Below are 12,303 nucleotides of genomic sequence, written 5' to 3'. Positions count from 1 at the left end.
TACCTTTAGCTTTCTCCAGTTCCCCATATAGCTTTGTTTTTTTCCTCTTGGATTTTGCCAAAAGTAAGACTCCCAACCTTGAAGTTTAAAAACATACTTTCTAGATTATTGGCATTTTGGTCCCCATTTTGCTTTCCATATTACTTTGTAAACAACCCACAAGAGTGGAAATAAAAAATTTTAAAACATTTAGAAACTTTCATATACAGGACATGTTCTTAGAAGAAAACAATGATAGAGAACAAAGGGCAGATCTTTTGAGGCCAGAACTTTTAATAAACCCAATTAAAATGCTAAGCATCACTAAAAGCTGAGGATGAAAGAATCCAGGAAAGAAACAGGGAAGACCAACAAGGACAAAGCTAGACAAGTAGATAGTGCTTTGAAGCAGCTCTTTATAACTGAATGTCATTGTTTTCCTGGCAGTATTATGGAATCACAAAACATTCAACATTATATATCAACTGTAATATATAAATATGAAATTATTCTAAAAACAAATGAATAAACTAATAAATATTCAGTGGTTTACCTCTTCACAGATTACCTTTAGCACAGTCATAATTCTATTACATGAATAATTAAGAATTTATTACTTTGCATTAGGGAGTAATCATACATAAAAAGTTTAACATTGAAAACTAATATAGGTATTCTTGACCTTCCTTTTAATTCTATAAACATATAATTACTCAGATAAAGTTAAAACATTCAGTTATGACTGGAGCACAGTTAGCTTTGGAATTCTACGAAAATTAAGTGTGAGGCACAATTTTTGAATGTACCATTTACTAAACCAAGAACCTGAAAGAAGACGCATGAGAGTTAGGATGCTATCTACAATCAACTACATGGAAGTAATCAAACCTCAAAAAGGCATACTTTAATAATTGCAATGAAAAACATGTTTTCCTTAAATTTCTGTTGTTGTTCAGTCACGTCCAACTCTTTGTGAACCCACGGTCTGCAGCATGCCAGGCTCCACTGTCCTTCATTATCTCCCAGAGTTTGCTGAAACTCATGTCCATTGAGTCAATGATGACATCCAACTATCTCCTCCTCTGTTGCCCCCTTCACTTCCTGCCCTCAATCTTTCCCAGCATCAGGTCTTTTCCAATGAGTTGGCTCTTTGAAACAGGTGGCCAAAATATTGGAGCTTCAGCTTTGGCATGAGTCCTTCCAATAAATATTCAAGGTTGATTTCCTTTAGAATTGACTGATTTGCTCTCCTTGCTGTCCAAGTGACTCTCAAGAGTCTTTTCCAGCACCACAGTTCAAAAGTATCAATTCCTCAGTGCCTGGCCTTCTTTATAGCCCAGCTCTCACATCTGTACAAGGCTACTGGAAAAATCATAACTTTGACTATATGGACCTTCGTTGGCAAAGTGATATCTCTGTTTTTTAACACACTGTCTAGGGCTTCCCTCATAGCTCAGTCAGTAAAGAATCTGCCTACAATGCAGGAGACCCAGGTTCGATTCCTGGGTCTGGAAGATTCCCTGGAAAAGGAAATGGCAATCAACTCCAGTATTCTTGCCTGGAGAATCCCATGGATAGAGGAGCTTGGCAAGCTACTGTCCATGAGGTCACAAGAGTCAGACATGACTTACTGACTAAACCACCACCAGGTTTGTCATAGCTTTTCTTCCAATTGTTTTTAATATTAGATTTTTTTTTAAGTGTATACCATCTACACCGTTGAGTCAATTGACTCTAAATACTTCATGACTTACCCTGAGGAATGCAATCTTGTTTCTAACATCTGTCACAATGGCATTCCAACTGTCTACTGCAGCCTTTAATTGAAGTGATTTTAGGTTGCTGGTACAAAAATGGAAAACACAAAAGAAAGTTCTTTGTATATGCCACTTAGATTTCCAAAAGTTTCTATTATGTTCCCTAGTATTTATGTAAATAAAACAAAACAACAAAATTACCTCTATCACCAGTTGCCTCAAATGGGAAGAAAGTTGTATGGAAGGACTTGTTATTAAAAGTTTAAAAAAAAGACTAGGAAACAAAGACAAGATGTCTTTTTTAAACAGTGGATATAACCTCTGCTTCCAGAACACTAAGTTTTTTCTATCTTGGCAATATTTTTTAGGACATACTATGAAACCTTTGTACATGAATCCCTCCACTGAAGAAGGCAGGCAAAGAAGACCAAGTAGGGAAATTGCCCTAGCCATCTAGTTTGGTTTCCCAGGTGGGTAAAGAACCCGCCTGCCAATGCAAAAGATATAAGAGACGCAGGTTCAATCCCTGGGTCGGGAAGATCCCCTGGAGGAGGGGATGGCAACCCACACCAGCATTCTTGCCTGGAGAATCCCATGGACAGAGGAGCCTGGCGGGCTACAGGGCAGAGTCATGGGACATGACTGAAGTAACTTGGCACTCACACGTGCATCAGTGCACGAGCAATCTCAAAGATGCTGACTCATCTTGGAAGCAGGTTTTGGACCATTTTCACATTAACCTTGATATCACAGGGCCATGGTTGGCCTATAAGGCTCTTTGTAAATTAGAAAAAGGTATTTCCTACAAAAAGGCAAATCACAAAGAAGTACCTCCTTTGCAAGGATGAATTATAGATTTCTGTCTCTATAAAATGTATAAATTGCACAGACACAGCAGCTCTGCCAAGCAGCCCACCAAATGATTTAAGTAAAACAGTTTAAAGGTGTTTAGGGTCTGGTATCTCTAGAAGAGAGATTTCATGTGGCCTTTCAGAAGGTTCTATCTGTTGTAACATCCCCACCCCAGAATCACCCAGCACAATAACTTTAAAAGAGCCTAACCAGTTATCATTGAGATCATCTCATACAAAGAAGCTTGCTGCTAAGCTGCTAAGTCACTTCAGTCGTGTCCGACTCTGTGCTGCCCCAGAGGTGGCAGCCCATCAGGCTCCCCTGTCCCTGGGATTCTCCAGGCAAGAACACTGGAGTGGGTTGCCATTTCCTTCTCCAATACATGAAAGTGAAAAGTGAAAGTGAAGTCGCTCAGTCGTGTCCGACTCTTAGCGACCCCATGGACTGTAGCCCACCAGGCTCCTCCGTCCATGGGATTTTCCAGGCAAGAGTACTGGAGTGGGGTGCCACTGCCTTCTCCGACAAAGAAGCTTGATAATATTCTAATTTATAGAGCATCATTTCCCCCTTGAGGAAGCAAAGACAGACGGATCACTTATAACAGTGCTTCCCTGACCTGAATGTACATCAGTATATCCTGCTGCTGCTGCTGCTAAGTCGCTTCAGTCGTGTCTGACTCTGTGCGACCCCACAGATGGCAGCCCATCAGGCTCCCCCATCCCTAGGACTCTCCAGGCAAGAACACTGGAGTGGGTTGCCATTTCCTTCTCCAATGCATGAAAGGGAAAAGTGAAAGTGAAGAAAGTGAAGTAGCTCAGTCGCGTCCGACTCCTAGTGACCCCATGGACTGGAGCCCACCAGGCTCCTCCTCCCATGGGATTTTCCATGCAAGAGTACTGGAGTGGGTTCCCATTACCTTCTCCACAGTATATCCTAGGAATCTTGTTAAACATCAGAGATTCTGATGCTTCAAAACTGAAGAATAATGACGATTATATTGAAATAATAATCGTTAAAAATAGTGATGCATTGGTCCCAGAGATTTTTAACTCAATTAATTCCTTAAGTTTAAAGGTGTACCTGGTAAAATTACAAATTGAAAAAGAATCCTACGCAACCTGCCAAAAATTTGAAAACCATTCATTTGTAGCACAGTAGCAAACTGCCTTTAACACAGTTTTAGGTATTAATGATGATTTTCCCTCAGTGTATTTTTCCAAAGGCATTTCAAATCAAGCATTAAGAGAAAAGAATTAGAAAAAGTTTTCCAGTTGGAATCCACCTTGTTTTGTAAATATCTGGTCTTTATGCATGTCTCTGACTGAGACTTTTTATTTGCTTCATTGCTAGAGGAAGGGAAAAATCTGCTAGCAGCTATTACTGCACTTAATAGACTTCTCCATGCTACAGCAGGAGCAACAAAGTAAAAGCTCAAAGTGATTAAATGACATCTGAGGGTTTAAAAAAAAAAAAAAAAAAGGCTTCTTCATTCCAAAGATTCTGATGTCATATATGTAAAACACAACACAAATTATGTTCAACCTTAGAGCCACCTGTGAGATCTCAGAGCTCAAGACACATTAAGGAAGAGGGAGAGGTTACCTTGCTGCCATATGAGTCGCCCTGGCAAGCTGACTGAGGCATTCCTTTTCAGTCTGCTCTAGATGAAGCAAACCAAAATCTCTACGACACTGTAAGAAATATACCTACAGATTTTTGAGAGAAAGAGAAAGAAGTGAAAGGTGTCCTTATACAAGAACACATTTTTCTTCAAATATTTCAAGTAAATTTAAAGCTATTTTAAAAGATCTCTTCTAATAGCACCTGAGCTTCTTTCCTGACCATAACACATTAAAGCTCTTTGATCAATCCTGAAGTTCTACTATTTTTATTCAAAAGTTACTTGGTTGGTAAACATTTCAGAACATTAGTTTTCAAACTTGCATATGCAATGGAATCATCTCAGAAACTTTAAACAATGGTGCTTTGGTTCCAGAGATTCTAATGTAATTGATTCTAGGTGCAGCCTGGTAAATGGGGTTTTTAAAAGCTCTCATATTATGCAGCAAAGTTTCAGTTCAGTTCAGTTCAGTCGCTCAGTCGTGTCTGACTCTTTGTGACCCCATGAACCACAGCACGCCAGGCCTCCCTGTCCATCACCAACTCCCGGAGTTCACTCAAACTCATGTCCATGGAGTCGGTGATGCCATCCAGCCATCTCATCCTCTGTCGTCCCCTTCTCCCCCTGCCCCCAATCCCTCCCAACATCAGAGTCTTTTCCAATGAGTCAACTCTTCGCATGAGGGGGCGAAGTATAGGAGTTTCAGCTTTAGCATCAGTCCTTCCAAAGAAGACCCAGGACTGATCTCCTTTAGGATGGACTGGTTGAATCTCCTTGCAGTCCAAGGGACTCTCAAGAGTCTTCTCCAACACCACAGTTCAAAAGCATCAATTCTTTGGCACTCAGCTTTCTTCACAGTCCAACTCTCACATCCATATGTGACTACTGGAAAAACCATAGCCTTGACTAGACAGACCTTTGTTGGCAAAGTAATGTCTCTGCTTTTTAATATGCTATCTAGGTTGGTCATAACTTTCCTTCCAAGGAGTAAGCATCTTTTAATTTCATGGCTGCAGTCACCATCTGCAATAACTTTGGAGCCTAAAAAAATAAACTATGCCACTGTTTCCACTGTTTCCCCATCTATTTGCCATGAAGTGATGGGACCAGATGCCATGATCTTAGTTTTCTGAATGTTGAGCTTTAAGCCAACATTTTCACTTTCCTCTTTCACTTTCATCAAGAGGCTTTTTAGTTCCTCTTCACTTTCTGCCATAAGGGTGGTATCATCTGCAAAGTTTAAGCACACTCAAAAGAAGTCCTGCTATTTGACTTTTGTTTTAATTGATGAAGGAGTAAGAAAACAATGAGACCATATAGGACTATGCCACCCAAATGTGGCTTGGAGGTCATCTAGTCTGATGTCTCTCCATGTATTATTGATGCATGGTCATTTGGCCTTTGTTTTTTTCTATGGATCACTCAATATTCACTGAAGGTAGCTTACTATACTCTTGGACAACATTAAGTGTTTCTAAAATTAATAATTGAAGTAGAAACTTTCCAATTAAAAGCAGTGAAAAAGTCTACAAACTTGAGTTCTTAAGGTAATCTGAGGTCATTTTCTTTCCCCAGTTAAATTTAATACTCCAATACATCACTCTCCAGGGATTTTTGGTGCAGATATCAACCCTTGATTGTTGAGCTCTGGATTTCAGAGTACTCTGTTAAAAACAGACCTTACCCATGACAAAGGTGAGAAGGTTTATGATGATTTTAATGTCAATGAGCTCTCCAAAAATTTGAATTTTATTTTACATCAAGATTGGTTATCTACAAATAAAAATTATACACATACATAAAATCATATTTCTTTTGAGAAATCCTAGCTGTGGTGTTCAAAAATAACTTAGGTTAGAGACTGGATGACTTTCTAGGGGAAGAGGTAAGTTAGTTTTTGACTGGAATGTATGGTGTGTGTGTGGTTTTGAAATATCTATACAGTTAAACAGAAAAGAAAGGATTTATTATAGCAGCAGTGAAATATTATTCTTAGACATTTGGCTTAGTCACCTGGTTTAATGAGAATTTTCCAAAATCAGTACGATATATATACTGAAGCAAACCAATTTCTTGGAGTCATTTGGGGGAAAACAACATAAGATCATCAACCTTCAAGTAAACATACAAAACGCCAATGAGTCAAAAGAAAAGCACAAGAGTTTGAACTGTGTTTTTCTGGCTGGTCCTAAGATGTCTTAATTCTGTTTATTCAAAAAACAATCTTTTCAAAATTATTTAGTATTTTAGTATTTACTAGTATTTACTAGTACACAAGTAAAACTTCCCTCCCCAACTCCATCTCTCTCTCTCTTTTTTTTTTTACCTCAGCTGTTAAAGCCCTGCTAGTTTCTGCATTCAGTTTGTTTAAGTATGTTTTAATCGTGCTTTCCAGATTATGCTTCTCCATTTCCCACTGAGATCTGAAATATATGATAATTAAAGAGTCAGTAACATTGCAGCAAGGTCAGACTCTTCCACTTTATTAAGGAGGCACACAGATACAAGCTATTCAATGAATAGGAAATGATTTCCTGAAAACTATACGGCACATAGAAGCAAGAAGAGACACTGCTTAACCCTTAGTGTTATCCTTTACTATCATGAGTGTGGAAGGTTTAAAGTTGTCAGTACAGAGGTTATGATTTAAAACTTGGCTCTGAAATCAAGCTGTCTGAAGATGAATCTGACCTTCATAACTTATTAAATGTGAAATCATGAACAAGTTACTTCTCTATACCTCAGTTTCCTCACATAGAAAAATGGAGAAAACTATATTACTTACCTCAAAGAGTTGTTGTGAAACATTCATTCGGATAATGTATTTCAAGTACTTGCATGTGGCACATATTTAGTACTAAGTAATAAGCTATTATTATTAACAAATTTTACATCAAATAAAGTTTCTACAAGCCTTTTTATGTTATAACGATAGCAACCACCCCTGTAATAAAGCTACATCACTGTATTAAAATATTTTACTGGTTATCTCAGTGCTCATATTCAGTACCTCAGAATGAAAACAATTCCTGTAGGTTGAGAAAGAGAGGAGGAGATGCTGATAAGGATATTATTTATGAAGGACATTATGGAAAATGGCTACCTATGAGGTTTCTCTTTTTCCTAACCCATTTCAACTTCCTACACTTGCGCCCCAGAACACTAGACCATACATACCAAATTATATTCCCAATGAAAGCATTTAATTGGACATATAGCATTGTAATAGGAACTTTTTCATAAGGCTTTCCTCAATGCTTTATTATTAGAAACATCTGGATGCTTGAATACCTGACAATACCTGACAAACATTTATGAGAAGCTTGATAAAACAATATGTTGTTAATATCCATTAAGGCCAGAGTATTTTGAGGGGAAAAATTATAAAATATGGAAAGAGTCAACAAAAAGGAATTATAATGCCATTGAATGTTGTGAAAATTTTGCCTATGAGAGAAAAAAATAAATTGGATTTCATCAAGGAAGTAAAAACACAATCCACAGAATGGAAGAAAATATTTATAAATCATGTATCTAGTATCGTGCATCAAACCTGGACTGGCGACTCGTTTCATACATGATGCATGGGGCTGGTGCACTGGGATGACCCAGAGGGAGGGTATGGGAGGGAGGAGGGAGGAGGGTTCAGGATGGGGAACACAGGTATACCTGTGGCGGATTCATTTCGATATTTGGCAAAACTAATACAGTATTGTAAAGTTTAAAAATAAAATAAAATTAAAAAAAAAAATCATGTATCTGACAAGAAACTTGTGTCCAGAATATACAAAGAACTCTTAATAGTTATAAGAGAAAAAAGTGAAAGTAAAAGTGAAAGTCAGTCACACAGTCAAGCCCGACTGCGATCCCATGGACTGTAGCCTGCCTGGCTCCTCTGTCCACGGAATTCTCCAGGAAAGAGTACTAGAGTGGGTTGCCAGTTTCTTCTCCAGGGGATCTTCCTGACTCAGGGATCGAATCCGGATCTCCTGCATTGCAGACAGATTCTTTACCAACTTAGCCACTAGGAAAGCCCAGTGAAAGAGAAACAATCTAATATTAAAAATATTCAAAGGAAGTAAATGGATATTTCTCCAAGTAGATACACAGACAGTAAGCACATGAAAAGATAATTATTAGGAAAATGCAAATAAAAACCACAAAGATACATACCACTTCACAAATACTATGATGGGTGAAACAAAAACAGGTAACATAAGTATTGGTGAGAATGTAGAGAATCAAAATACTCATACATTGCTGGTGGGATTGTAAAATGGTACAGTCACTTAGAAGACAGTCTGGCAGTTCCTCCAAAAGTTAAACACAGAGCTTACTGCATGTCTTACCAAGTCTACTCTTAGGTATATACCCAAGAGAACTAAAAGCATATGTCCACACAAAAAAATTTGTATACAAATATTCATAAGAGCATTACTGATAATAGTCAAAAACTGGAAACAAACGAAATGTCCATATAATGGAATATTATTTGTCCATAAGAAAGAAATGAGTACTGATACCTGCTGCAATATGGATGAACCTTGAAAACATCATGGTAAGTGAAAGAAGTTAATCAGAAAAGGCATGTATTATATGACTCCATTTATATGAAATGTCCAGACCAAAAAAAAAAAAGAGTAGTGGTTTCCAGAAGTTGGGGGAATAGAGAATCAGTGATTTCTAATGGATCCAGGGTTTCTTTTTAGGGTGATAAAAATGTCCTGGAATTGGATAGTGGTGACAGTTGTAATCCTCTGTGAATACACTAAAAGCCAAGTAATTGTATACTTTACCAGGGTGAATCTTATTCTATATGAATTAGATCTCAAAACAACAATTATAAAAAAATGTATGAATCAGAACAAAACTTAGCCAGTTTCATAAAGCAGTCACAGATAGCAGTAGTGATTGTAATAAAGGGAAGAGAACTCATAAGCCCTAGTCTCTGACAGTAGTCTATTGTAGGACCAGCTGTTTGTTACCTTTTCATAGAAAGTTGCTCTTTAAGGTTCTTGATTTCATTATCTTTAGCATGGCTCTGACGCTGTAATCTAAGAAGAAAGAACGCCATAAAATGTTAGAAATTATTTGTTATTAATAGAACAATTCTATTTGTAGCTGAGGAGGAACCAAGTATGTCCATCTTTTGTCAGAGTGCAGCACCTGTGTCCGGGGGGAGTGGTGTGGAGCTACTGGTGTTTGGCTGGAGTAAATGTGTAGTGCCAAAAAGGTTTCATGTTATTCTATCTTCCTTTCCCTCATCATTTGGTTAAAGGGAACAGACTTTTCTTGGTGCTTTAGTGCTCCCCTCCCCTGTGCTTACTAGCAATTCTACGTTGGAGGCTTCTGCAGTGCCCTGTCTAGTGTACATGGAAGGCAATAAGAAAAATCACTGTCACATCATTCTTCAAGTTCCAAGGTTTCTAGACAGTCACCTTTCTTCTTCTACCTTTCAGAGTCTTCCTATGTTCGCTGTGTTCTATCCAGGGTGTTTTACTTTTAAGGAGGACTTGCAACTCAAGAAGCTACTACCTGTTGGTGAAGTGGTGGTCCCTCTATTGTATGTAATTTTAATCCTCTCATATTAATCTATATTTTCACAAGCTCACAGTTAATATCTGATACATCTTGGCATCTTTTACATGTCCTTGCATAACTGTTTGCACACCGTGGGAACTTGATAAATGTTTCATGTCCTCACACAATGAACACACAAGCTAGAATTTTTCATGAGAACACTTGATTAGAGAAATTGATGGACTCAGCTTTTTATAACTGGTTGCTTACACTGGGTAAGGTATCAGAATTGAAGAGGAACATCTTAGATAGTGAAGGAGAAAGGCAGCTGCATGGGTGGCATTGCTTTTCTGATCTCCGATGCTATGTAACATACTCATGGATTGGTCATTATCTTCCAGGCTAAAAGACTAAGTTTTGAATCCTGAAGTGTGGTTTCTTAAGTGATGTCAGCCAGTTTAGTTTGCCCCAGCTATTTTAGGTCCACAAACCTGAAAGTGTTTGCAAGTGATATCATGTTGCCAGAGGTATGGCATCCTGTTCTTCCTTAAAACCCCTTCAGGTTGAATGATATGTTATGTGGGAGAAAATTTAAGACCAAAATCTCTGTCAAGCATTTTTCCAATTTTCCAATTGGCATCATGGGTTCCTTACACTGAGGTACTCCCTAGAACCTATTTTCATTATTAGCAGCCTAGGAACTGCTGCTGCTGCTGCTGCTAAGTCACTTCAGTCGTGTCCGACTCTGTGCGACCACAGAGACGGCAGCCCACCAGGCTCCCCCGTCCCTGGGATTCTCCAGGCAAGAACACTGGAGTGGGTTGCCATTTCATTCTCCAAAGCATGAAAGTGAAAAGTGAAAGGGAAGTTGCTCAGTCATGTCCGACTCTTTGCAAGCCCGTGGACTGCAGCCTACCAGGCTCCTCCGCCCATGGGATTTTCCAGGCAGGAATACTGGAGTGGGTTGCCACTGACTTTTCCGCTAGGAACTGCAGTGGATTTCAAATCAGACATCTTGAATGACTGGTATTTTGTGGTATCACTGTTTATCAACATAATATGTTACAAATTATACTACTATTTCATCCAATAGTGGTTTGAGCCAGTGGCTAGATTAAAAAGAATGGAGCAGTATACTAATTTTCCATATTAAATCAGAATTTTTAGTCTTAGGCATTTAATACTTAAGGTTGTAAGAGATATGAGATTGATAGGGGAGAAAAGATTCTCCAGGAATTTGATTTGTTTTCAATATCTTGTGCTTAAAACACAAATACTCTCAGAAACCAACATTAAAAAGTATAAAAGTGAGTCAGTGATGTCTTTGAGGAATGTAATTCTCATATGCTATAAACCAGCCAATCATTAGTCACATTTTTAGAGCCATGACCTGAAAGTTAATTATCATTCTCATGTAATTCTATTATCTTCACACTTATTCAGCCAATATATGAAAAGCTTGATATACAGAGTGAGCAGTTGCTTATTTCTCAATCCAGCTGGCAAGGCAAAAATACAGTGGGTTTTTTAGCAAGTGCAGTCCTTGTGGTTGGCAGTTCCTAATGTGCAGTCACAATGCCACCTAGTGGCTACATGGGGATTATCTTTTAACACAGGATTTTCTTCTATCAACAGATTCGCACTTACTTGGACATCTTACTGATTCCAAAAGCCACTTGTTGGTTGAGAGATGCGATGATTTTATCTTTCTTTTTAATCTGCATTTGGTTTTCTTGCCACCACAAAGTCACTGTTTTCAACTGTCTTTTGAAATCCTGATTAATGAAAAATATTATTTCAACTAATTTTGTTCAAGTCTTCAGAAATTTAAAGAAAAAAATTGGACTCTTCAAAAACTATCTCTAACTTGCCTCAGATTTAAGGGCAAAAGTACTTACTTCACACTGATAGTGCAATTTACAAAGCTGCCGGTGTCGAGCGAGCTTTTCCTTCTCAATTTCTCCGTATTCTGTAGTTTTCTTGGTTGAGCCCTATTGAGCAAATGGAATATGAATGCTTTATTTTTCTCTTTAAAAAAGCACTTAGGGGGCTTCCCTCGTGGCTCAGTGGTAAAGAATCCACCTACTAATGTAAGTGTCACGGGTTCAGTCCCTCTCTGGGAAGATCCTATATTCTGTGGAGCAACTAAGCCTGTGCTCCACAACCAGAGAAGTCACCGCAATGAGATGCATGCATACCGCAACTAGAGAGTAGCCCCCACTTGCCACAGCTACAGAAAAACCCACACAGCAACAAAGACCCAGCACAGACAGAAATACATAAGTAACTTTTTAAAAAGCACTTAATATGACAGTTATTTAAAGGAAAAGCACTACTTTTTAGTTATTTGGTGGGTATTTAAGTTGCTAACTCATGCATTATAGCTTTCAGTGCAAACATCATTCTCTGATTAGTTTAAATAAATCTACCTCTCTCCAATTACAGCATTCACTGAACAGTACCAGAGTTACTTGTCTGCTGCTGCTACTACTGGGTAATGTTAACTGCAAGCTCACCATTTTTAAAGTTTTTTTCGTAATGCTTTTGTTGTCACAAGATCATATGAAGAAGGTA

The 12,303-nt window shown here is 38.3% G+C and overlaps 1 protein-coding gene across 11 annotated transcripts in view; it reads right to left on the bottom strand.

Moving 5' to 3' along the window:
• Window positions 1–12,303, bottom strand: part of DZIP3 (DAZ interacting zinc finger protein 3) — a 125,594-nt gene that overhangs the window by 18,513 nt on the left and 94,778 nt on the right. For 8 of the 11 annotated variants that reach the window (XM_055568098.1, XM_055568103.1, XM_055568101.1 and 5 more), the window contains 6 exons: window positions 11,628–11,720; window positions 11,377–11,504; window positions 9,195–9,263; window positions 6,536–6,632; window positions 4,191–4,294; window positions 1,734–1,821 (listed from right to left, as the gene is read on the bottom strand). In XM_055568098.1, the coding sequence (XP_055424073.1) occupies window positions 1,734–1,821; window positions 4,191–4,294; window positions 6,536–6,632; window positions 9,195–9,263; window positions 11,377–11,504; window positions 11,628–11,720 (579 nt within the window). The remainder of the gene's footprint in view (window positions 1–1,733; window positions 1,822–4,190; window positions 4,295–6,535; window positions 6,633–9,194; window positions 9,264–11,376; window positions 11,505–11,627; window positions 11,721–12,303) is intronic. The other 3 variants (XM_055568105.1, XM_055568108.1, XM_055568106.1) reach the window with 2 other exon arrangements.

This window comes from Bubalus kerabau, chromosome 2 (assembly GCF_029407905.1).
Source record: "Bubalus kerabau isolate K-KA32 ecotype Philippines breed swamp buffalo chromosome 2, PCC_UOA_SB_1v2, whole genome shotgun sequence".
Taxonomy (NCBI): domain Eukaryota; kingdom Metazoa; phylum Chordata; class Mammalia; order Artiodactyla; family Bovidae; genus Bubalus; species Bubalus kerabau.
This window is presented reverse-complemented; position numbering and strand designations above follow the sequence as displayed.